General features: G+C 42.5%; 1 protein-coding gene across 3 annotated transcripts in view; it reads left to right on the plus strand.

Annotated features, from left to right (window-relative positions):
* The first annotated feature begins 633 nt into the window (after positions 1-633).
* GCH1 (GTP cyclohydrolase 1) overlaps positions 634-27,183 on the plus strand; it is a 57,575-nt gene continuing 31,025 nt past the window's right edge. For 2 of the 3 annotated variants that reach the window (XM_068963666.1, XM_068963667.1), the window contains exon 1: positions 634-1,097. In XM_068963666.1, coding sequence (XP_068819767.1) covers positions 758-1,097 — 340 coding nt within the window. In that variant the 5' untranslated portion in view covers positions 634-757. Of the gene's footprint in view, positions 1,098-27,063; positions 27,104-27,183 lie in introns of those variants that run through there. The other variant, XM_068963668.1, reaches the window with a different exon arrangement.

Here is a 27,183-nt window from a genome sequence, read left to right on the forward strand (position 1 = left end):
AATCAATTTCTGCCCGATCAAAGTTCTGGCCACCACATATTATCATCCTCCTAGATATAGGGACTCACTTAAGGGCCACTTGGTGTAACATTCCTCCTGACAGCGCCAGGAAGCAGGTGCGTTGGACACATTTTTAACTAACGCACTCAAGCGTTTCAATTTATGTTATTCTCTTGACCTGAAAGTATGAGTTGGTTTCCATACTCACATTTTTCCCGGACAAGGCCACCTGTTTGCTCATCTTTGACAGGATGAGGGGACCAGAACACTTCTGATGGAGCCTCCTCTTTGCTCTAAGAGGGAATGGTTGACTGGGCACTCATACCTTGCCTCCCCACGCTCCGGCCACCAGCCCCCTTTAGGGTTTGGTTTATTTGGTCACAGCCAAAGGGTCCAATCCAATCCAATCCGCCCGGCTGGCGCGGGAGGGGCTCGGACAAGGTCCTCCCGGCATCTGCCGGCCCCTAGGGCGCCCGGCGGAGGGAGGGACGGGGCGGGGGGGCGGAGTGAGCGCCGTGACGCCAGGAGGCTCGGCCAATAGAAACGCCCCGCGGCGCCGACCGAGCCGCCAGCCCATAAAAAGGAGGCGACACAGCACTCTTCTGGCTCGCCTGTTCCGGACTCGGAACGTGTTGCTGGCTCCAGGCCGGCCTACCTACCTCAGGTGACTCGGGTCACAGCCCATTCCCCGCCCGGGAAGTTCACCTGAAGTCCCTCACGCACCCGAGGGTCCTTCCGGAGCGGCAGCGGCGGGTCCATGGAGAAGGGTCCGGGGCGAGTGACGCTGAAGTCGCGGGGCGCCAGGTGCAGCAATGGGTTCCTCGAGGGGGAGCCGCCGCGACCCGGGCCAAGCCCGCCCGCGGAGAAGCCGCCGCGACCGGAGAGCAAGAGCGCCCAGCCGGCGGACGGCTGGAAGGGCGAGCGGCCCCGCAGCGAGGAGGACAACGAGCTGAACCTCCCCAACCTGGCGGCCGCCTACTCGTCCATCCTGCGCTCGCTGGGAGAGGACCCCGAGCGGCAGGGGCTGATCAAGACGCCCTGGAGGGCGGCCACGGCCATGCAGTTCTTCACCAAGGGCTACCAGGAAACCATCTCAGGTCAGTGTGCTCGCTGGCGGGCCGGCGTGCAGGGCACGGGGGAAGTGGCTATGGGAAGCTCGCGCCGGCTCGGGGAAGTTTCCGGAGTTGCTCACTCTTGGCGGAGGAAGCCGAATGCTGGCACTTGCCGAACCCCGCCCTCGGCCCTGGCCCAGCCGTCGGGCCAAGGACTGGGGCCTGGGTGGGACTCATTTCGGGCGCCTGGAGAGTCAGCGGCCTCTCCCTCCGGGGCCTGTCTGCAGCCGTCCTCGCGGGGTCCTCCCCACTGGCTGCACGCAGCCCTCTCCTCCAGCCTGGGCTGGCGGGACCACGGTCACCGAGCTTCCTCATGCCCCCGGGCGGGAGCCTGAACGTCCAGGGCTGGATACCTGAGGAACGTGCATCTGGGCTCCTGGAAGTGATGGCTTCTTAAGTCATCCTTGCCCTTGAGGTCTCATTTTTTGGTAGGTCTGGGATGAAGTCTTGGCTTCGTGTGTTTGGAGCGCCGGGGGAGCCTCATTTTCGCTGACTTGCCAGGGCACCCGGCTCTTGCGAAAGTCATAGTTATGTTTTGTTCACATCGAGGTCACTACAGTTCAGGACTTCCCCAGAATTGGATCTAGTTCTGGGTACAGGCTTTCCCGGAGTTTGAGGTGTGAAGTTTCTTGGGTTAGTTTGCTGCTTAAAGCCTTCTCCCCTTTCCTACCCCATTTCCCAAATCCCAAAGCAGGAAGGCGTCTCCCTGGGAGTCGGGGAAGTTTTCTGGGCAGTGAAACCCGGAGTCCCTGTATCACCCACCCCTCATCCCCCATCCCAAAGGAACAGGGTTGACCCAGTGTTCTCCGCGCCAGAGGAGGGTCAGGGTTTTGCCTAGGAGGCTGAGAGCAAGGGCGCAGGGTCGGGGTGGAAATTAACAGAGGACTTCGCTGCCTGTTTTCTGGGTGAGGGGTGTTGGTCAAATTTAAAAAAAGGAGAGTTAAAAAAAAAAAGCTCTGACTTACACAGGTGGGACTAAGGATGTTCTTTTCCAGTTCACATCTTCTGTACCTCTTGGTGACATTTATTTCTTTGACCCAAGAAACCTACCATCACCATTTCTCAAAGAGTAAGAGATGCTTTGCAAGGTTACCTCCCGGGTCAGGTTGTTTCCCCCCTCAAGTTTCTGGAGACTCTCTTAATTGATTCTGGGAAAAACAGTTATTTTTGCACTGGTACCACCCCCCTCCCTCCCCACCCCACTCCAAAGGAAGGGTGGGAAATCAGTGTGAGAGGGGTGAGGTCCAAAAAGGAAATGACAGTACATCCTAAAGCCAAGACATGGATATCTAGTTCTGTGTCCACGTTTACTTTTTTTAACCCCATGTTGGTAAACGTTTGGAGCCTTGAATACAGAATTTCAAAATGCAAAGACTGAAGAATAAACATTCTTCCTTTTGTAAATATTCTGTGATTTGGTGATATTCCACGATACAGAAACATTTTCTCAGGGCCTTGCTCTGTCTGCCTCTTGTGTACACTGAAAGTGTCCTTTGCACTTGATCAAGCTTTGGAAATCTTGCCTAATAGAATTCACAGAGAGAGTGATTTCTGACCCTGAGGCAGGTCACAGAATTACCTTAAGTGTCTCAAAAAGGTTTACTTAAGAAATGATTCGTAGGTTTGTTTCATGAGCCATAGAACTAATGACTGTAAAGAACACTTCATTCTACCTAAGAAAATGATTCTAGTCAAGTGTTAATTTATTATTTAAAAAGTCTGTGGACCTAGGAAGATAAATCAGATTAGGGAGAATCTAATCATCACCCTGCCCAAGAGGGCCTGGGGAGAACAGTGAAATGGGGAGAGACTGCTTAATGGGCTTAACCAGTTCTAGGTTGCCTTTTGGGATGATGAAAGTGTTCTGGGATTAGAGAGTTTTGATGGTTGCACACATTGTGAATGTGCTAACTGCCTCTGAATTGCACATGTTAAAATAGTTAAGAGGATGAGTGTTATGTATATATTTACCACAATAAAAACTCACAGACCATTTAAGAATTATTAATAGCCATTAATTGAATACTTTTCATGCTCCAAGTGCTTTGTATGTGTGGTCTTGGTTAACCTTCATTTTTGAGGTAAGCACTGTTCTTTTACCCCATGATAAGGAAGCAGAGGCAGAGAGGTTGACAACTTCAAGTGGTTGAGCTGGTGTTTGAATCCTGGCAGACTAAAGACAGATCTTATCTGCTTCCTTATGTTGCTACTTAGTAAGATATATCAGTGTTATCGTCTCTACTAAGAATTTCAGACTGAGTTCTGACCTAATACTTGGGTCAGACCTAATACAGCTGACCTAATACAGCATTAAAATAAGGTGGAGTACAATGGAGAAAAATCAGTCTATCATATATAGTAAGGGTAAGTGTTTTGAGAAACTTCCAAGTAGGTTTTATTGGTATAATTTTTTTCTGGGGGCGGTATGTACTAGCTGCATATGTAGAATGTGTTTCTTATATTGTGGTCAAAAATTTGAAAGCCTCTATATAGAGGATCATACTTAAGGACTTAATATTGATTTCTTAGAGGTACATAAAGAGAAGACAGAGGAGAGGATGACAAGGATGATGCTGAACTTAGAGGAATGAACCTGAAAGGGTGGAGGTCCAGGCCTTGGGCCCACCTAGGTGGGAGAAGGAAGGATACTTTAAATCTATAGAAAATACAGAAGTAAGTAATAGAGAAAACACTCTTACCCAATTCCTAATTTTCATTTCTTTAGAGATCATAATTCAATGCCCACTATAGATTATTTTGGATAGAAACAAACTTCTTTGAAACTATCACTTTTCTATGCTTATAAATAGGATACTTAACATCTTTTATATCTCTGTGTATTAATTCCTGTTACTAGTGTTGAATTAAATATTGTAAAATATAAAATGAAATAAATTTGTAAGTGGATTGATGCTAGTTTCTGGTGTTTGGGGAGTCTTTCAGTTCTCCTTGCCCTGCAGTATAGCTTCATGACCCTTGCCTGGTACACTTTTCTTTACTTTCCTGTGTGTACCTTATAATGGGTGCACCTGTGGTCAGCTATAACGGGGCTGTGTCAAGGTTGTGCAAGTCTCCTGGTTATTGTTCACCACTGGGCTGTAGCTCGTAGTGGAGGGAAGGCTGGAAGACAAACTCATCTCTTCCAGGAACTGGCTGTCCTTTGAATAGCATCACAGGACAGCTCACCTTTAGCTATTGCTGTTCCATGTGAGTTTAACCCCGTCCAAGTTCTCTTACATATTCAAGATTTTAGTTTGCTGAGGTCTTCTTTCTAAATATTTCCTGTATTTCCACTATTTCTGAAATTCAGAACCTTAATTAAATTGGAGGTTCTACTATTCCCTGAGGTCTTTGGTCTTCATGTCCTTGTGTCTGACCCTTCCCTTCCCCTGTCCTCTCCTGGGTATAAATGGTAACGACCTCTTAGACAGTGAAAGTGTTGGTCACTCAGTCATGTCTGACTCTTTGTGATCCCCATGGACTGTAGCCCGCCAGGCTTCTCTGTCCATGGAATTCTCCAGGCAACAATACTGGAGTGGGTTGTCATTCCCTTCTCCAGGGGATCTTCCTGACCCAGGGATTGAACCTGGGTCTCCTCCATTGCGGACAGATTCTTTACCATCTGAGCCATCAGGGACACTCAAAAGTGAAAGTGAAAGTCGCTCAGTGGTGTCCACCTCTTTGCGATCCCATGGACTATACAGTCCATGGAATTCTCCAGGCCAGAATACTGGAGTGGGTAGCCTTTCCCTTCTCTAGGGGATCTTTCTAACCCAAGGATCAAACCCAGGTCTCCCACATTGCCTGTGGATGCTTTACCAGCTAAGCCACAGGGAAGCCTTAGAAAGTATTATCCACCAGAGGTTGAGTATAACTTGTCTCATTAATTGTCCTTTTTATGAGTTTACAGAAATACGCAAGAGTCTTGACTCTTCTGTCATATTTCTAGTTGAAATAGATTTTAGCTTGTCTTGTCCAGGATGCCAGGGAAGTTTTCATAAATCAAGCTGACCGTGTCCCAGATTTGGGGAGCATATGAACCTGTATATAATGCAAGAGGAAGCGATGGCACCGCCGATGATGGACTTCTTGACTGTCTCCCCACTCTGCCTCAACCATGTATACTGCAAGATGACAGCTATTCTCTAAAGATAAAGCCAGGCATTAAGATATTCTGTTTGCACAAAATTGATTCTTAGCCACTTCATACTGAAATATCCCAGCACTCACAAAAGGTTTTCTTTTTCTTTGAATCACAAACTTCTGTGATTTACCATATCGGAATCCCACAATAAAGTAGGAATTGTAACAACTTCTAAGATGTGAAGGGGGGCAAAAAGTCAACTTATTTATTATCCCCTCCCATATTGTGGGCAAAAGATGAATTTATGTCCCAAGTTTTAAAGTATGTTGTAGAAAAGTTAACCTCATCATCGAGAGGTACTATTTTGGATGTGTATAGTTCATTTAAATCTCAATTCACTACTAAGTTTTGTTTTCATTTTGTTAATGAATTCTTGTGTAGGACTTAGTTCTGTATATTGCTGGAAAAGGTATTGTGACTAAAGAAGAAAAAAATAACAAGACTGTTAAAGTATATGACTGGATTTTAGGGTATAGTCATTGAGAATGGAGGAGAAAAGCTAGTCTTACTAGTTTCTTCTAAAAATGTATTATCTATTAATTTTTTTTTTTTTCTGGCCTGGGAGGAAAAGTCACTACACATAACTTTGAAATACCAAACAAACTGGTACTTGTCCTAGTTTCAATGGACTGCCATATCAAAGTACTACAGACTGAACCGTTCAAACAACAGAAACCTGACTCACAGTTCTGGAGACTAGAAGTCTGAATTCAAGGCATTGGTGGAACCACACTCCCTCTGAAAATTGAAGGGAGTCAGGGGCATCCTTCCCTTGCCTCTTCCCAGCTTCTGGGGGTAGCTGGCAGTCCTTGGTGTTTCTTACCTTGCAGCTGCATTACTCCCATCTCTGCTTCTGCTGGTGTCCAAATTTCCCTTTTTTAAGGACATCAGTCACATAGCATTGAGTCCATTTTACTCCAATATGCCTTGTGGTGCTAGTGGTAAAGAATTTGCCTGCCAGTGCAGGAGACATAAGGGACACGGGTTTGATCCCTGGCTTGGGAAGATCCCCAGGAGCAGGGCATGGTAACCCACTCCAGTATTCTTGCCTGGAGAATCCCGTGGACAGAGGATCCTGGCGGGCTACAGTCCATAGGGTTGCAAAGAGTCAGACATGACTGAAGCAACTTAGCACACGGGCCTCATCTTAATTTAGCTAATGATGTTTGCAGTTAACTCTATTTCCAAATAAGATCACCCTCTGAGGTACTGAGATTTAGGGTTTCAGCTTATCTTCAACACAATTTAGCCTATTCGAGTGTTAAGTGATTTTATTCATTAGACTGTCTGGAACTTTATAATTGAATTTAATTTATTCATTGAGTACCACCCACTGTGCTGAATGCTGGGAAGTAGACTGAGTAAAACCAGATATGGTTTCTTCTCTCATAGAATAGTCTATTGGATTAAATCACATATTCAATAGAATCACATGAATGTGTGATTATAGACTGAGAAATGTAATGATAAAAAGGACACAGCTCAGTGAGAGCATTTAACAAAGGAACTTGATCTGTGCTGGGAGATCGGAAGTGTGGATGCTTGAGCTGACATCTGAATAACAACAGGCACAACTGATTACTATGTGCTGAACAGTCGTGCATTCTTTACATGTATTGCCTCATTGATCCTCACAGTAAGCCAATGGGGTAGGTAATATTAGCCCTATTTTTAGGGATAAGGAAACTGAGGCACAGAAAGAACTTACCCAAGTCTTGAGCTTCCACTGTGGCTCAGCTGGTAAAGAATCTGCCTGCAGTGTGGGAGACCTGGGTTCAATCCCTAGATTGAGAAGATCCCCTGGAGAAGGGAAAGGCTACCCACTCCAGTATTCTGGCCTCAAGAATTCCATGGACTGTATAGTTCATGCATTCACAAAGAGTCAGACACAACTGAGCAACTTTCACTTTCACTTTATCTGAAAAGTATCAGCATTGGGAGAATGATAGAGAATGAGAATCATTATAATCGCTCACAATTTAATTGTAACAATAGTAATTTACAGATTTATTTGAATCACCTCCCTTCTCCTCCTCTTTCCTTTTTGTATCTTCTCTACTATTTTCTTTGTCCAGCTCTGGAAACTGTTCCATGCTTGGGCATTCCCCCACTGACTCATTGCTGTATACCTCTCTAATTTGAGTCCAGTATTTGGTTGAGTCAGACTGCAGTAATGAAATTTGCCAGGAGAGGGCAACTGTCTAATTTTTGATGAATCCTAGATTATGAATCTAAAATTATATGAACAATTCATAATTCTAGGTAATATAATGAATACATTCCCTGTGGTTATATATTCTCCATCAAGTTTATGGAAATTAGATTGAGGGATAATTTAGATTGTGTTAATCAAAGATTGTCCAAAGATTGTCTGAATCAAGGTAAATTTGTTACACTCAAGGTTGAGAGAACATTTGCTCATTAGAATTTCGTTTTATTAAAGCCCGAGTCACAGTTTTCTAGAAGAAAAGCAACTGTCTGTCCTTACCTTAGAATGTCTAGCAGATTGCCCAGCACATGTAGACAAGTTGATGAAGGTTTGAATTAATTTCTTAAAGACAAGGACCCTTTCTTAATGTGTGTCTTCTAGCACAGTGCTCTATGCATAAATGCTCAATAAATGCTGCTTATTTTTTTAAACGCTAAAGAAAGATGTAGGGGATTTAGCTTTATGAAAAAGTCATGGGAGTTATTTTTGTTGGATCTCCTGAACACTCCTATGCCAGAGGTCCTCTTTTAGACATCTTTGTGTCCTTCATGGAGTCGTGCACCTGTAGAAACTCACCTGTTTGGTGAGATGGCTTTTTCTATATTCAGTCAACATGTTATTCCAAGGTATCGATTGAAGTGACTGGCCTGTTTGCCTGGCACATCAAAATTCTCACGGGGAAAAATCGCTAGAAAATGTCAGGATTGCAGTCAGTTTTTAAATTATTGTAGAAATGTTCAAATGCGAACAAAATTGGAATAGTATAATGAGTTTGAATATGCCTATCACCCAACCATTAATATAAACAGAAGTCTGCCTTTCTTCATCCTGCTTGTCACACACCTTCCCTGCCAAATTATTTTTAAATTTATTTAGTTTTAATTGAAGGATAATTGCTTTACAATATTGTGTTGGTTTCTGCCATGCATCAATATGAATCACCTGCTGAATTATTTTAAAGCAAATCCTAGATATGTCATTTCATTGATAAAGACTTTACTACTGTATCTCTAAAATATAAAGACTTTAAAATAGCATCATATTTGAAATCAGTAATAATTCCTTAATATCAAATATCTAACCATTTGATTTTTCTCATAGGTATCTCTTTACAGATTGCTTTGTTTGAATAAGGATTCAGATAAGAGCCACACATTATATCTGATAAATCAAGTCTTCAAGGCTCTTTTAACTTGTTAGTTTGGTATTTCTTTTTATCTGCTAACAATTTGTTGAAGAAACAAGGTCATTTGTCTTATAGAATTCCCCACCTCCTGGGTTCTGCTCATTATTTTCTCATGATTTATTAATAGTTTAACATGTTCCTTTAGCTCTTGTGTTGCTTATATACTAGTCGTTAGACTTAGAGGCTTGCCAAAGAAGCTGAAGTTGATTAGTTCTATGAAGACCTACAAGACCTCCTAGAACTAAAGCCAAAAAAAGATGTCCTATTCATAGGGAATTGGAATGCAAAAGTAGAAAGTCAAGAGATACCTGGTGTAAGAGGCAAATTTAGCCTTGGAGTACAAAATGAAGCAGGGCAAAGGCTAACAGAATGCCCTGGTCATAGCAAACACCCTTTTTCAACAAGAGGCGACTTTACACGTGGAGATCACCAAATGGTCAATACCAAAATTAGATTGCTTATTCTTCATAGCTGAAGATGGAGAAGTTATATACAGTCAGCAAAAACGAGACTGAGAGCTGACTGTGGCTCAGATCATTAGCTCCTTATAATAAGGTTCAGGCTTAAACTTAAAAAAGTGGGGAAAACCACTAGGCCAATCAGGTGCAACTTAGGTCAAATCCCCAATAAATATACAGTGGAGATGACAAATAGATTCAGGGGATTAGCTCTAGTGAACAGAGTGCCTGAAGAACTATGGACAGAGGTTCATAATATTATGCTGGAGGTAGTGAACCAAACCATCCCAAAGAAAAAAAATGCAAGACAAAGTGGTTGTCTGAGGAGGCTTTACAAACAGCTGAGTAAAGAAGAGAAGCGAAAAGCAAGGGAGAAAGGGAAAGGTACACCCAACTAAATGGAGAGTTCCAGAGACTAGCATGGAGAGACAAGAAGGCCTTCTTCAATGAACAATGCAAAAAGTTAGAAGAAAGCAACAGGAAGGGAATGACTAGCGATCTCTTCAAGAAAATTGGAAGTATCAAAGGAACACTTCATCCAAAGATGGGCTCAATAAAGGACAGAAATGGTAAAGACCTAATCGAAGCAGAAGAGATCAAGAAGAGATGGCAGGAATACATGGAAGAGCTGTACAAAAAAGATCTTAATGACCCAGATAACCACGATGGTGTGGTCACTCACCCAGAGCCAGACATCCTGGAGTGTGAAGTTCTAGTGGGCCTTAGGAAGGAGGCACTGTTGCCAGTAAAGCTCGTGGAGGTCATGGGATTCCAGCAGAGCTATTTAAAACCCTAAAAGATGATGTTATCAAAGTGTTGCACTCAATATGTCAGCCAATTTGGAAAACCCAGCCATGGCTACAGGACTGGAAGAGGTCAATCTTCATCCCAATTCCCAAGAAGGGCAGTACTAAGGAATGTTGAGACTCCCAGACAGTTGTACTCATCTGCCATGCTAGTAAGGTTATGCTCAAAATCCTTCAAGCTAGGCTTCAGCATAACGGAACCAAGAACTTCCAGATGTTCAAGCTGGGTTTAGAAGAGGCAGAAGAACCAGAAATCAAATTGGCAGCATTCATTGGATCATAGAGAAAGCAAGGGAGTTCCAGAAAAACACCTATTTCTGTTTCATTGACTATGATAATAAGGCCTTGTTAAGTGTGGATCTTAACAAACTGTGGAAAACTTAAAGAGATGGAAATACCAAGACCATCTTACCTGTCTCCTGAGAAACCTGTATGTGGGTCAGGAAGCAAGAGTTAGAACCTTATATGGAACAACTGATGGGTCCAAAATTGATAAAGAAGTATGTCACGGCTGTTTATTATCACCCTGTATACGTACAGGGCTTCCTTGATAGCTCAGTTGGTAAAGAATACACCTGCAGTGCAGGAGACCCTGGTTCAATTCCTGGGTCAGGAAGATCTGCTAGAGAAGGGATAGCTACCCACTCCAGTATTCTTGGGCTTCCCTTGTGGCTCATCTGGTAAAGAATCTGCCTGCAATGCAGGAGACCTTGGTTCGATCCCTGGGTTGGGAAGATTCCCTGGAGAAGGGAAAGGCTACCCACTCCAGTATTCTGGCCTGGAGTATTCCATGGACTGTATAGTCCATGGGTTGCAAAGAGTTGGACACGACTGAGCAACTTACACTTTCACTTGCAGGCAGAGCACATCATGCAAAATGCTGGGCTGGATGAGTTACAAGCTGGAATCAAGATTGCTGGGAGAAATACCAAAAACCTCAGATATGCAGATGATACCACTCTAATGGCAGAAAGTGAAGAGGAACTAAAGAGCCTCTTGATGAGGGTGAAAGAGGAGAGTGAAAAGGCTGGCTTAAAACTCAGTATTAAAAAAACTTAAGATCATGGCATCTGGTCCCATCAGTTCAGTTCAGTTCAGTCGCTCAGTCATGTCCGACTCTTTACGACCCCATGAACTACAGCATGCCAGGCCTCCCTGTCCATCGCCAGCTCCCAGAGTCCACTCAAACCCATGTCCATGGAGTCAGTGATGCCATCCAACCATCTCATCCTCTGTCGTCCCCTTCTACTCCTACCCCCAATCTTTCCCAGGGTCTTTTCAAATGAGTCAGCTCTTCTCATCAGGTGGCCAAAGTATTGGAGTTTCAGCTTCAGCATCAGTCCTTCTGATGAGTACCCAGGACTGAATTCTTCAGCACTCAGCTTTCTTTATAGACCAACTCTCACATCCATACATGACCACTGGAGAAACCACAGCCTTGACTATATGCAGCTTTGTTGGCAAAGGAATGTCTCTGTTTTTTAATATGCTGTCTAGGTTGGTCATATCTTTCCTTCCAAGGAGTAAGCGTCTTTTAATTTCATGGCTGCAGTCACCATCTGCAGTGATTTTGGAGCCCAGAAAAATTAAGTCTGACACTGTTTCCACTGTTTCCTCATCTATTTCCCATGAAGTGATGGGACCAGATGCCATGATCTTAGTTTTCTGAATGCTGAACTTTAAGCCAACTTTTTCACTCTCCACTTTCACTTTCATCAAGAGGCTTTTTAGTTCCTCTTCACTTTCTGCCATAAAGGTGGTGTCATTTGCATATCTGAGGTTATTGGTATTTCTCCCAGTAATCTTGATTCCAGCTGTGATTCTTGCAGCCCAGCGTTTCTCATGATGTACTCTGCATATAAGTTAAATAAGCAGGGTGACAATATGCAGCCTTGATGTGCTCCTTTTCCTATTTGGAACCAGTCTGTTGTTCCATGTCCAGTTCTAACTGTTTCTGGTCCCATCACTTCATGGCAAATAGAAGGGGAAAAGGTGGAAGCAGTGACAGATTTCCTCTTCTTGGGCTCTAAAATCACTACTGATGGTGACTGCAGCCATGAAATTAGAAGATGATATGTGTTAAAAAGCAAAGACATCACTTTGCTGGCAAAGATCCGTATAGTCAAAGCAATGGTCTTTCCTTTAGTCATGTATGAATGTGAGAGTTGGACCATAAAGAAAGCAGAGCGCTGAAGAATTGACACTTTTGAATTGTGGTGCTGGAGAAGATTCTTGAGAGTCCCTTTGACAGCAAGGAGATTAAACCAGTCAGTCTTAAAGGAACTCAACCCTGAATACTCATTGGAAGGACTGATGCTGAGGCTGAAGCTCCAATACTTTGACCACCTGGTGCAAAGAACTGACTCATTGGAAAAGACCCTGATGCTGGGAAAGATTGAAGGCCAAAGGAGAAGAGAGTAGCAGAGAATGAGATAGTTGGATGGCATCACTGATTCAATGGATGTGAACTTGGGCAAACTCTGGGAGATGGTGAGGGACAGTGAAGCCTGGCGTGCTGCAGTCCATGGGTCCCAAAGAGTTGGACATGACTTGGCAACTGAGAAACAACAACTCCCTGCCTCCCTCTCATCACACTGACTCTTAAATTTAGTCAAGAATGCTTTGTGGTTGGTGGCGTATTTTTCCATTGATAAGCACCTAAGTATCTGGTTGTCTGTCATTCTGTGATGTTAAAATGGATAGGCTTTAGGTGTTATCAGCCCAATTTGTCCATTTAAGAGTTTCTCACCAGCCTTTCAGTTACTGATTTTAGTAGTCCTTGGTGACTGCCTAGATCCAGTATTTTTTAGAAGTTGAAAAATAGGGGTGTTTAGTTCTTTAATTTCTGAATTTATTAACTGGAGTTCTTTTATAAAGAAAATATATGGGAACTCTTTAGGCCATCTTTGCAACCATTCAGTAAATTTAGAAATATTTTAAATAAAGCTTAAAGAGATATAAAGTTGTTAATTTTTCTTATATATATTTCTTTAATTCTGCAGTGGAGATCTGCTTAATTATGACTCAATCTAGAAGCAATAAAAGAGAACAGTTACTTTATATAAAAACCAAGACTTTTCACATATCAAATACTAACAGAAATGAAGTCAAATGACAAACTGGGAAGAAATATTTATAATTCATATTGTAGACAACAGAATAACCATGTTAATATAAAAAGAGATGCTAGAAATTAATGTGAGAGGAAGGCCAAAAACACAGTTGAAGAGTTGGCTAGACCTGAGGGCAGACAATTCACAGGAAAGGGAATACAAATAACTCTGAAATACATGGAAAGTTGCCTGACCTCACCTTCAGTGAAAGATATACACAAAGACCACTCAAAGATATATTTTTTCCTTGTTTGTTTGTCCAGAGCCTAGAAACTTGATATTCATTACATTATTGAAGTTACAGGGAAACAAATATTACCATTGAGAGTGTAACTATCCTTATGATAATTTGGCAACACCTGTTAAATACAAATGCATATATCATATTTGAAAATCCTGTTTCTGAGAATTGCATACACAAAATGCTTTATGCTCAAGGTTAGTCACTGCAGCCATGAAAAAGGAAGCACCCTACTGATCCCTTGCTGCTAAGTGCTGCTAAGTCACTTCAGTCGTGTCCGACTCTGTGCGACCCCATAGATGGCAGCCCACCAGGCTCCCCCATCCCTGGGGTTCTCCAGGCAAGAACACTGGAGTGGGTTGCCATTTCCTTCTCCAATGCATGAAAGTGAAAAGTGAAAGTGAATTCGCTCAGTCATGTCCGACTCTTTGCAACCCCATGGACTGCAGCCTACCAGGCTCCTCTATCCATGGATTCTCCAGGCAAGAGTACTGGAGTGGGGTGCCATTGCCTTAGAATAGCGAAATGATGCAGATGAGTTATGTTTTGTAGGGAAAGGTGTGTGAGGGTGTGTGTAAGTGACAGTAAAATATTTATATTGCATTAAGAATTGGAGGATGCACAAGTGGTTACATGTCAATCAGGGATATGAACTGGGCAGATGGCAGATGACATGCTTGACTTCTCACTATATTTTCAGTTTTTAGTTTTTGAAGTATGTGCATGTATTTCCAAATAGATAAATTAAAAACATCCTGACAAATTTGTTTCAAGTCTAGGAACAAAAGAAATACAACTTTTTAATGGTTAGCTGATAAGAAAAATCTGGCTATGGAAAACCTTTACCCTGGAATTAGAGAAAAAATATTTAGATGTATATATTTGCAAGCTTGATCTTCATTGTGATTCTGAGTTTGAATGTGACTTTGTCCCTTAACTATCTGTATAATTATTGGCATGTCTCTAAACTTGAATTTCATCTTTCTCTTTTTGTGAAGGATGGTAATACTTGCTTTGCCTGGGATCTTATAAGAATTAAGAAGGTATGTGAAAAACACTTGATGCTTAGTATATTCCTTCTTTTATGGTGAGGAGGAACTGTGGGCTTCAATTAGTTGGAAAGTGTTTTAAGAATTTGGGAGACTCTGGAGCCCTGAGCCACCATGTAAAAGTCCAGTTACTCTGAGGCTGCCATGCTGTGAGGATCTCTGCCTCGAGGAGAGGCCACGTCTGGGTGTTCCAGCTGATGGCTTTAGCTGAGGTCCCACCCACCAGCTAGCACCAAACCCTCGATATTCGAGTAAAGACTCCTCCAGGTGATTCTAGTCCCCAGCCAAATAGTTGTCCCTTCCAAGCCGCAGATGTTGTGGAACAGAGAGAGGTCAGTCATCTCCTCTGTGCCTTGTCTGAAGTCCTGACCCACAGAATCCCAGGACATAATAAAATAATTGTTCGCCAGTAAACTCTGGGGTATCTCATTATGCACTAAAAGCAATGGGAATAGATGTTGAAATGAGGATGGGTAAAATTTGTATTTGGGCAGAGGAAAAGAAAGTGGCTTAAACAGGCCAAGAGATAACCTAATGGTTTAAGGCTAGAAATTCAAATTTGTGAAGTATCAGTATAAGGCTGACAGTTGCAGCTAGGAGAGTGCCTGAGCTCCTCAAAGGAATGAGAGGAGGTGTCAGTATGCTGACCCTAAGAAGAGTGAGAGAAGAACCAGCAGGGACAGCCTTAAACGGAGGTGTGAGGGGCAGGAGATACAGGAGCGTAAGAGTGGGCAGGAAGCGGTTTAAAAAGGAAGCCAGAACAGAAGGGGAAGGTCCCCAGACAAAGAACTTGAGCCAGATTGCCTGGCTTCACACCCTGTTACTGAGTAGCTGTGCCTGATTGCCTCATCTGTAAAACGGCATTTGATAGTACTCGCTTATCTTATAAGGTTACTGGGGGATTAAGTAAGTTAGTATGCATAAAGTGCCCAGCGTCTATGAAGTGCTGTAGACATTCTGTCTGTTATCAATGAGTACCGAGATTTTATTTCAGTGTTAGTAGTTTCAATAGCTTAATGTGCTTAGAAGTCAGATTGTAGGACTTTAGAGAATAATGTGACAAATTACAGAAAACAAGACTTTTTTTGAGGTATTTTTCCCGGACGGGTAGGAGCTTGTGAGCTTCCCCTTGGTGTGTATTGAGGCATCAGCATGCTAGATGCTGGTAAATGAACGCCTTAGGGGTTGAAGAAAAGAGGGTGGGCACCCGAACCCTGGGAAGTGAGCCAGGTTGTGTGCATGTGAGCTCATATGATCCTCCTGTCAACTTGGAGACTGTCCTCACTATAAAGAGGTGGAAACTGAGGGGCATCTGGTTCAGGTCTCTTGCGAGAGGGCAGTGCTGCAGCATCCAGGTGTGTGTGCGGACAGTGCTCCTGTTCCAGGCAATGTCATGCCCGCTCAGGTTTTAAGTGACTGTGTTACGTTTTAATATGAAGGTCCATTTAAGGTGTGAGAAGCGTAACCCATAGGAACTCCGCTTTTCGTGCTGAATTCTAGCAAAGAGAAAGCCAAGGAGTTTTCATTTTGAGGCATCGTTTAACATCCTGATTTTAAGATAGTTCGTGAAATTTTTAATCAGGGGAATTTGTGAATAATTGCACAATTTAGCTAAATTACACTCAGTTCTAACATGCATTAATAACTAGCAAACTTCACTTAAAGGAGATATTTAAAAACCAAAATTTTATATATTTTGTCTAAAGCACATTTAATTATGTTGTGATCGTTTTACTTTATCAATGTGAGTCTTTTTTTTTTAGCTTTTTATTTTATATTGGAGTATAGTTGGTTAACAGTGTTGTTTTAGTTTCAGGTATACAGCAAAGATTCAGTTATACATATATCTTGTGAGTCTGTTTTAATGGTTTTACTGTTTAGAAACTTTTCAGTTCTGTTTTAAATATCTGTTTTTAGGGCTTGTACTTTTTGTTCAATGAAGTTATAAATTCTTAATCTTTCCTGTTATTTAAAGAAATTTTTTCTATAACTACAATGGTATGTAAATTGCAGAGATACAAATTTATCTTATCTCCTGTTTGGATAATTAGGCAAAACAGTGTAGCAAAATTATGTTGCCTCTGTACCAGCTCACCCAGTTGTGTTTCCGACAGCCTATCTGCAACTGTGTTGATGCTGCATACAGTTGAATGTTATGTTCTTTTTTTTTTTTTAATTTGTTTGCTTTTTTTTGTGGTATAACACAACATAAAGTTTACCATTTTAACCATTTTACATGCACAGTTCAGTGGCATTAAGTACAGTCATCTGTTGTGTAACCATCACCACAGTCTCTTTCCAGAAAATTTTATTTGTCCCGAACTGAAATCTTCCTTGTTAGCCCATAACTCCCTCATCCCCTTGCCTTCCAGCCCTTGGTAACCTCTGTTTTACTTTCTGTGTGCCTTTGAGTACTCTAGGGACCACCTATGAGTGGAATCATACCATTTTGTCCTTTGTGGCTGGCTTATTTCACTTAGCATGTCTTCAAGGTTCATCCGTGTTAAGAACATCATTTTAAAATTAGAAAAGACCCATTTGGTCCTTGTTTTAACCAGTAACTCATTCTGTAGAATGTTGTATGTTCTTAAATTTGTATTACATTTTTATTTACTTATTTAAAGAAATCTTTAGACTCGAAGATACTTTGACTGTGTTCGTATTTATTTGTCAAACACTAAGACTGTGAATGACCTTGTGCTAACTCTTAAAGGGGAAGGAAAACTGGTTGGCCTTGGCTTGGCCTGTGATCTGTCTTAGCAGGGACCAGACAGTGAGTTCCTGCTGAGAGGAGCAAGTAGGGTTCTGTGTGGTCACAAGGAAGGTGGCTTCTTATGGCAGAGAAACTTGAAACCACAGAAGACTATAGAGGAGGTGGATTTTGAGCTGAACCTCAGAGGAAATTGTGTTTATCATTTTTTAAACAGAGATAGTCCATGATTATCAAGATTATGCTCTTAGGTATTCTGGAATAAGAAGAACATTTTTTTCACAACTTACATTTGTAGATATCTGTATCATAGAATTAAATGAAGCTTTCAAAGCAGTTAGGTTTATTTTAACGGAGAAGGCAATGGCAACCCACTCCAGTACTCTTGCCTGGAAAATTCCATGGACGGAGGAGCCTGGTAGGCTGCAGTCCATGAGGTCTCAAAGATTCGGACACGACTGAGCGACTTCACTTTCACTTTTCACTTTCATGCATTGGAGAAGGAAATGGCAACCCGCTCCAGTGTTCTTGCCTGGAGAACCCCAGGGACAGGGGAGCCTGGTGGGCTGCCACCTATGGGGTCGCACAGAGTCGGACACAACTGAAGTGACTTAGCAGCAGCAGCAGCAGGTTTATTTTAAACTCTTTAAAGATGAGCATGGAAAGGGCTGGCTCCTTTCTCTGATGTTTTTAAAGTCCATTCTGGCAAGTCAGCCCTTCTAATGGACAACTTTATCTGAACACATTTACAGACTTTATAAATGTTGTAAAGGTTGTTCATTTCATCTTGCGATTCTTCCTTCTCATTAATCGCCGTGGTTACTTGTGCCCCACGTTCTGACTTTTGTACTTCGTGAATATCTGTAGACTCTGTTGCCTTGCCTTGGTCTGACTCGTAGTCATCACTCACCCGAAGTCCAGTGACGTGTTTACCGGCTGTTTCACTTTCTAGATGTCCTGCTCCCAGCCAGTAGTGCCAGTGTGATCTTACAGACATGGAATGGGTCTCTGCTTTCTGAAAACACTTGACTCATTTCCTCCTGTCTTTCCTCACCACAGCTGTGAGGTTTTATTGTGTTCCAGCCTCTTGCCTGCGTTTAAAAATTATCTTCCATCACCTTCTCCTCAGGAGGGCAATTGAGTTTAGTTTAGTGCATAGCCTGGTTTGAAAAACCACTCTTTCTCCTTCTCACATAGGACTCAGGCACACGTCCTACATGGGGCTTGTCCTGCAGTGTTTGGTCATTTTGTCTGCCCTTTTCCTCTAATTTTTCCTCTTGTTTTGGGGGGGTGGGGTGGGTTTGGTTGCTAAACATAAGAGTCTCTCCCCCCACCCCCATCTCCCCAGCCCAATCAACATCTTTCGCTTCTCTGGAGTTCTGAGAAAAAGCATCCAGGTTTAGAGGAGGAAATTGGCAGTTGCTGAGTTCTGTGCTGAATTTTTTTGAGATCGTTTGTCCAGATGCTGTTTCAGTGAAATTCGTGGCTATCGCTGTGAGGCACGATTTGTTTTATGTACCTGTCTTAGTTTTTATTCCAAGTAGGAATCAGGGCCCAGTTCAAGAGGCCATTGACAAACATCCCAAACAAGGAATTTGTCACTAAAATAGCTTAAAATACAATTACACCGGCTGTATACTTTATGCATTTGTGGTAAGATGTCGGTGAGAAGTGATGAAGGTGCTGGGTGCTGGAGTTCACCAGAGAGGCTGTGAACCTCGCAAGGCTGTGGGGGAGGCCAGACCACTTTAAGGTAGGGCTGCTGTGGGTCACACCTCTCTAATTCACCACCCCTTCAGTACAGAAGTGCTTCAGTCCACGCCCAGGAACTGTGGAGGTGTGCCACTCTGGTTGCCCATCAAAAACAATTTGCCTTTCAGTCGTGAGAGTAAGGTGCAGTGAGCTGACAGCCGCCAGCTGTTAGCACCTTCAGACTTTGCCTCAGTGGAGGCCAAACTTTAGGCCATGCTGGGTTTTTTTGTTTATTTGTTTGATTTTACTATCCATCTCTTTCTTTTTATACCCCCTTCACAATAAACTGAGCCGTTTTGAGGGTGGCTCTTTACAAGTGAAGTAGTTTATAAAAAAGACAAGTATTTTAACTGCATATTTACATGTTATAAATGCTCACTGATATAATTCTAAGGGTCCATTTGGTGCTTCTCAAGCCATTTTAGTGTGTTAGCAAAGAATCATCCTGGCCCAATGGGAAGAACAGCTCGTCCAGACTAGTCAGGGCATCCACGCTAACTGCTTTGTGACCCTGCTCAAAGCACTTCCGGGACTGTCATGGATCTGGTCTGCAGGAAGTGGCAGACAGATTAGAGTTGAGTTGTCTTGCCGAGGTCTCTGGACTGTGGGCACACGTGTCAGCATGGGCTCTTTGCTCACTCTGTTGATGTCCAGCAGTTGACAGGTGAGGTCCTAGCAAGGACCACAGGCTTTCTTTGTTGCTCGAGGTGCTGTGTTCCTTTGAAACATTCAAGCCGCGCAGATAGTTTCTATGGTAACAGGACTCTCTTATTTTTCTTGTGATGCATATTTTTTTTAAAGTTTCTTCACTGATGCGTTCTTTAGGGTTGGTGGTCTTCTAACCTTAGCCCCTCTGATTGTACAAAGCCTTTGTTTAAAGACTTTCCCCTCAGGAGTCTTGTAGACACTTCTTCAGGAAGAATAAACAGTAGCTAGTCAAACTAGCACTTGACGTTTTAGTCTATTGTAAATCTTCATATCATTTAGAAGAGGAATTGTTGGTTAAACTGTAATGCCAAGAAAACTGATATTCTGTTAGAATCATCATGCTTTATTTTACATTTAATTTTTATTACATAAAACTTCCAAATAGGAAAGTGGATAAAATTGTATAAGGGACAACTCTATACTTACTACCCAGATTCAAAATTCACATTTTTGTCACATTGGTATGGCCTCTTCCTTTCTGAGAGCAAATCAGAGGTGTGTGTTTTGAGGTGAAGTGTCACACTCAAAGGTGTTTTTCTTCTTAACTATTTATACTCTCCTTAGTAGAACTAGGGCTTTCCAGGGGGCTCCGTGTTAAGAATCTGCCTGCAAATGCAGGAGACATGGATTTGATCCCTGGGTTGGGAAGATTTCCTGGAGGAGGAAATGGCAATCCACTCCAGTATTCTTGCCTGAAAAATCCCATGGACAGAGAAACCTGGCAGGCTGCAGTTCATGGGGGCTCAAAGAGTCAGACGTGACTTAGTGACGAAACAGCAACAACTAGTAAAACGATTAATTCCTTCATATCATTTAGTACCTAATCTACATTCAGGTTCTCCGGTTATCCCGAATGTCTTTCACTCATGATTTGTTTCACACTACGACCCACTTAGTATCCATGCGTGTGCACTTGATTGTTGGGTTTAATCTAAAGCTCTACTACCCTCCTCCTCCTAATTTATCAGATTGTCAGCTCTCCTGTAAGGTGTTCTGCCTTGAGATTTGTGTGATTCTTTTCTTCTCGTTTTCATTCAGTTTGTTTCTCTAGCTCTCATATTCCTGGAAACTGGAATTTAGGTCTCAAGACTTAATTAAATTCAGGGAAAACATTTTCAGCAGGAGCACTGTTTTCTTCATGTAATATCACAATTAGAAGAGATACAATATTTGGATCTTGAAGATTGTAAGACTCTAATTGGTTTGAAAAATAGTCTTTTATTGGTTTCCTAGGATAAACTGCCATAGAGAATTTCCTTTTTAAAAAAAGCCTTTTTATTAGTTTAAAGATTTGATGGGATTCTCCTTTCCCCCGAAACTTCCAGTTTGATTTCAAAAAGTAAAGGTCAAAATAGCATTAAATTACTGAATTTTCCTGCATATAAACCAAATAAATAGTTCGTAAAACAGAACTTTGCCATTGAGGTGCAACAGCTCTGGGCTCCAGCAGCCAGTTGGTATCAGGCCACTCTTTCTAGCTGCTCTCCTGGGCTGGCAGTTAGCTTGACCCTCTCCTCTCCTTCAGCCTCCATATTTATAATTACTTTTATCTTTCTTTTAAAAAATCAGATTTGCTCTTTTCATGTCCTAGTTTTTCCATGTATGGATGTGAGAGTTGAACCGTAAAAAACGCTGAGCACTGAAGAATTGATGCTTTCAAATTATGGTTCTGGAGAAGATTCTTGAGAGTCCCTTGGTCAGCAAGGAGATGAAATCAGTTAATTCTAAAGGAAATCAGTCCTGAGTATTCATTGAAAGGGCTGATATGGAAGCTGAAGCCACCTGATGTGAAAAGCCAACTCATTGGAAAGGACCCTAGTGCTGGGAAAGACTGAGGGCAGGAGAAGAGGGTAATAGAAGATTAGATGGTTGAATGGTATCATCGACCCAATGGACATGAGTTTGAGCAAACTCCGGGAGATAGTGAAGGAGAAGGAAGCCTGGAATGCTGCAGTCTGCGGGGTCTCAAAGAGTCGGACACAGTTGAGAGACTGAATAACAATGGCGACATTTCCTTTGCTGTCATTGACTTTGGATTTCGTCACCTCATAGCTGCAGCCACTCCCGATTTGGTCTGGTCTCTCCAGGTTCAGGTGGCTGGTGATTGAGGTTCTCATCTGGAAGTCAGAGGACAGGGGTCAAACTCCAGCTCTTGAACTGACAGTTGGCTCTTCTTCAGCAGGCACTTAGTGTTTCCAAATAAAGCATCAGTTTCCTCATCTGTCAAATGGGGATGATAACTTTTGACGAATGCAGAGTGTGGCAGGACTTGAAAGAAAAGTGCTCTAAACGAAGGGAACCTAGTTTCTGCCCCATGCATGACTCGTTCAGGCAGTGCACCTTTCTTTTTATCGTTTGCCACCTCCCTATTTCATTTCATATGGCACCCTCTTTCCTCATCCCCTCTAGAAAACCGTCTCTTTCCTCCTATCCATCTTTAAGGCCTGGCTCAAATCTGTATCTTTAGTTTAACTGTATTTCCTCTCCTGGTCCATAATTTTCCCCTTATGGGAGCTATTACTTCTGTAGTTTAGCTATGGTCTTTCTCTGAATATTTTTACATGTAGGCTTATTTCTCAGATCTTAAGGTTTTTGATATCGCAGTTTGATATGTTTGTGTCCAGCTTGGAAAGTAGTAGTACAGGACTCCTAGGAAAACTCGATCATGTTATTCTCAAAAGTGATTTCTAGTGAGCTGTAGGAGCCAATTGGTTTCTTAAATGGCTGATATTTTTCAGGGAGATAGGAACAGCTTTCTCATGTGAGGTCCTCCTTCCTCTGCTTTTTGCTGGACCACGTGGTTCTTTCTGCCACCTGCTCTGAAGGTAGCTCCGCCTTCTTCCCTTCCTCTCTCCTCTTGTCACCCACCTCGCTGCCCCCAACCTCAGTCCCTCTGCCAGGCCTCTTCGCAGAGCTCACAGTGTTCTGCCTGGGTTGTCACCCTCTGCTGTGGTAACTGTAGTGAAGGTTTATGGAGAGAAATTCTATTGCCCATCATTCTGGCCTTGCTGAACAGCAAATTAGAGCCAGTAGTAGGTCCATTTGGAGAAGGCAGTGGCATCCCACTCCAGTACTCTTGCCTGGAAAATCCATGGATGGAGGAGCCTGGTGGGCTGCAGTCCATGGGGTCACTAAGAGTCGGACATGACTGAGTAACTTCACTTTCACTTTTTACTTTCATGCATTGGAGAAGGAAATGGCAACCTGCTCCAGTGTTCTTGCCTGGAGAATCCCAGGGACAGGGGAGCCTGGTGGGCTGCCGTCTATGGGGTCGCACAGAGTCGGACACGACTGAAGTGACTTAGCAGCAGCAGCAGCAGCAGCAGGTCCATTTCCAATCTTCATCCTCGCTCTCCCCTAAACACATGTGCTCCTGGTTTGACTGATTACTGAAATTGCTTGGGTTTTTAAAAGACATAATCCTGGGATCACCCCATAGCCAGTGAATCAGACTTTGTCAGGGTGGCTTGGGAAACTATATATTTTCCAGGGTTTCCTATGATTGGCTATATTTGGGAGCCACTGTTCTACACTTGATCTTAGCCAAAAGGCCGAGAAGTGATTGGGAGCCACTGTTCTAAAAGATGATCTCTTGTCCTGTAATCATTTGTCATGAATGATAGAGGCTTGTACACCCTGCTGGTACTTATTTGTCGTAAAATCCATCAAATGGTTCCATAAAATGGAATGGTTCTATAAAATCCGTCAGTATGAAATCTCATGACATAAGTGAAGCAGAATGCTAAGGATGAATGTACTAAAGACTTTGAAGCAAATGGATAGTTTATCAGATTGGTGTGTTCTTTCTTTAGAACTGCCACAAACCAGACTTTGTTACCGCCATCTATTTTATAAGTTCCGTTTTCACTTACACAACTGGACTGTGGAAGATATACAGAATTATCCAATTAAAGAACTGAATTTGACAAGTGTGTGTGTATTTTTAATGACTCCTTGAATATACCATGTTTCTTTCTTTAAATAGCCTTTTAAGGATCTTACTTTCAACTACTACAAATTTTCAGAGTTGTAAACTGTGACCAGAATGAGAGTTCTTTGGCTTAGGTAACTTTGAGAGTTACTAGTGTATATGATTGGCAACCTTCAGTTTTATCCATGAATCAATCTGAATAAAACAGGTGCTTTTCTCTGCCTCAGTACAGGAAGCCACTAGCCATTGCTGTGCACGTTCCAAAAGCTGACCAGTGGGGTGGGAGGGTAATTCTATTGTAATTTGGCATTGATTTCCAGCACCCCTGAACTGTGCAAGCCAGAACCTAGGAGTCATGTTGAATTCCTTTTTCAAAACCATCATCTTACCTGTAAGGGCCCTGCCAGCCAGGTCACAGTCTGCACAGAGCCTGAGAGAGAGCTCATTCCTCCTGCTTTACCATACTACTTCTTGAACCACTGTGCATGTGGTTCCCTAAGAGCCAGTCAGTAATTGTGGGCAGAGAGGTTTTATGTGCTTCCGTTTGCTCATTTCAGTATTTTATTGTCTTATGAATAAACTATCATGAACATTACTGTTGTAATCAAGAAAAAGGTCTTTAACTTCTATATGAAGCATGTCTCTCACCGATAGATGTTGTGTTCATGATAAGGCCAACTGAAAGGATGGAATAATGCACTGCTGCTGTATTTGCTGAATGAAACATGTATATCAATACTCTTTTGAGAACATCCAACATTTATTTCCATAGCCATGGCTATCTTCCCCCCCACCCCCAATTTTATTAAGATAATTGACATCAATTCAGTTTAGTCACTCAGTCATCTCTGACTCTTTGTGACCCAATGGACTGCAGTACGCCAGGCTTCCCTGTCCCTGACCAACTCCCAGAGCTTGCTTGAACTCATATCCATCGAGATGGTTGATGCCATCTAACCATCTCATCCTCTGTTGGCCCCTTCTCCTCCTGCCTTCAGTCTTTCCCAGCTTCAGGGTCTTTTCCAATGAGTCAGTCCTTTGCATCAGGTGGCCAAAGTATCAGAGCTTCAGCTTCAGCATCAGTCCTTGTAATGAATATTCAGGACTGATTTCCTTTAGGACTGACTCGTTTGATGATCTTGCAGTCCAAGGGACTCTCAAGAGTCTTCCTCAACACCATGTTTCAAAAGTGTCAATTCTCATATAACATTGTATAAAGTTAAGGTGTACAGGGTTTTGATTTGATACATTTATATGTTGCAATAGAATTACCCCCCTTTTTAGATCTATTCTCTTAGCAGCTTTCAAATATGTGATTTTTCGTCTGACTCTTTGCTAACCCATAATTGCAGCATGCCAGGCTTCCTTATCCTTCGCCATCTCTCAGAGTTTGCTCAGATTCATGTTTATTGTGTCAGTAATTCTATCCAACCATCTCTTCCTCTGCTGTCTCTTCTCCTTTTGCCTTCAGTCTTTCCCAGAATTAGGGCCTTTTCCAGAGAGTCGGCTCTATGCATGAGGTGGTCAAAGTATTGAAACTTCAGCTTCAGCAGCAGTCCTTCCAATGAATATTCAGAATTCATTTCTTTTAGGATTGACTGATTTGATCTCCTTGCAGTCCCTAAGAGACTCTTAAGAGTCTTCTCCAATACCACAGTTCAAAAGCATCAATTCTTTGGCACTCAGCCTCCTTTATGTTCCAACTCTCACATCCATACATGACTACTGGAAAAACCATAGCTTTGACTACACAGACCTTTGATGGCGAAGTGATGGCTCTTCTTTTTAATATGTTGTCTAGGATTGTCATCGCTTTCCTTCCAGGGAGCAAGCATTTTTTAATTTCATGGCTGCACTCACCATCCGAAGTGATTTTGGAGCCCAAGAAAAGAAAATCTGTCACTGTTTCCACTTTTCCCCCATCTATTTGCCATGAAAGTGATGGACCAGATGCCATGATGTTTGTTTTTGAGTGTTGAGTTTTAAGCCAGCCTTTTCACTTTCCTCTTTCTTCCTCATCAAGAAGCTCTCTAGTTCCTCTTCACTTTCTGTCATAAGGGTGGTATCAGCTGCATATCTGAGGCTGTTGGTATTTTCCCTGACTATCTTGATCCTAGCTTGTGATTCATCTAGCCCAGCATTTTGCATAACGTACTCTGCATAAAAGTTAAACAGGGTGACAATATACAGCCTTGTCTTATTCCTTTCCCAATTTTGAACCTGTCCTTCATTTCATGTGAGGTTCTAACTATTACTTCTTGATCTGCATACAGGTTTCTCAGGAGACAGGTGAGGTGGTCTGGTATTCCCGTCTCTTTAAGAATTTTCCACAGTTTATTGTGATCCACATGGTCAAAAGCTTTTGCGTAGATGTTTTCCTGGAATTCTCTTGCTTTATCTATGATCCAGCAAATGTTGGCAATTTGATCTCTGGTTCCTCTGCCTTTTCTAAACCCTGCTTAAACATCTGGAAGTTCTCAGTTCATGTAATGTTGAAGCCTAACTTGAAGGAATTTGAGCATAATCTTACTAGCATTTGAAACGAGCACAGCCGTATGGTAGTTTGAACTTTCTTTGGCATTGCCCTTCTTTGGGACTGGAATGAAAACTGACCTTGTCTGGTCCTATTGATTATAATAAAAAAAGCTGTGCATTAAATCCCTAGAATTTATTTATCTTTAACTGGAAGTTTGTACTCTAGGACTAACCTCTCCCAATCTCCTTCACCCTCCCAACCCCTTGTAACCACCATTAGACTCTGTTTCTCCAAGTTCAGCCTTTTTAGATTCCTCTTATAAGTGAGATCATATGCTGTGTGTCTTTCTCTGTCTAATTTATTTCGCTTAGCATGATGCCCTTAAGGTCTATTCATGTTGTCTTAACTATATTTTAATTGCTTAGAAGCAATATGAGAATTTACCTCTGCCAAGGATGACAAACCTAGACAGCATTTTAAAAAGTAGAGACATTACTTCACTGACAAATGTCCATATAGTCAAAGCTGTGGTTTTTTCCAGTGGTCACGTATGGATGTGAGAGTTGGACCATAGAGAGAGCTGAGTGCCAAAGAATTGATGCTTTTGAACTGTGGTGTTGGAGAAGACTCTTAAGAGTCCCTTGGACTTCAAGGAAATCAAACCAGTCAATCCTAAAGGAAATCAGTCCTGAATATTCATTGGAAGCTCTGATGCTGAAGCTCCAATACTTTGGCCACCGGATGTGAAGAACTGACTCATTGGAAAAGACTCTAATGCTGGGAAAGTTGAAGGCAGGAGGAAAAGGGGACGACAGAGGATGAGGTGGTTGGATGGCATCACTGACTTGATGGACATGAGTTTGAGTAAACTCTGGGAGTTGGTGATGGACAGGGAAGCCTGGCTTGCTGCAGGCCATGGGGTCATAAAGAGTCGGACATGACTGAGTGACTGAACTGAAGTGAAGGATGGCAGGAAGGAAAATTTCCAAAATAACCAGACTTTCACTTTCTCTGCAATGCACTGGATTTTTCCTGCTGACAAACTTGCAGTTTGTGAAGTAAGTTCATGGAGCATATCAAAGCGTGCAGCAGCTCTGCCTACTCCATCAGATGGTGTGAATGGTTGTCTAAAGTCAGCTTAGTTTCTGTCATTATGTCAGTCTGTGGAATGTTTGGGTTCATGCTTCTTTTGGCCAGTTTTCACAAATGTTAGCTTTGTCTTGTGAAGTGCTGAAAGCTGTATGTGTTGAAGTACTAACAAGATGTGTAGTACCATGATGGAAATGAA

This window comes from Capricornis sumatraensis, chromosome 2 (genome assembly GCF_032405125.1).
Source record: "Capricornis sumatraensis isolate serow.1 chromosome 2, serow.2, whole genome shotgun sequence".
NCBI lineage: Eukaryota > Metazoa > Chordata > Mammalia > Artiodactyla > Bovidae > Capricornis > Capricornis sumatraensis.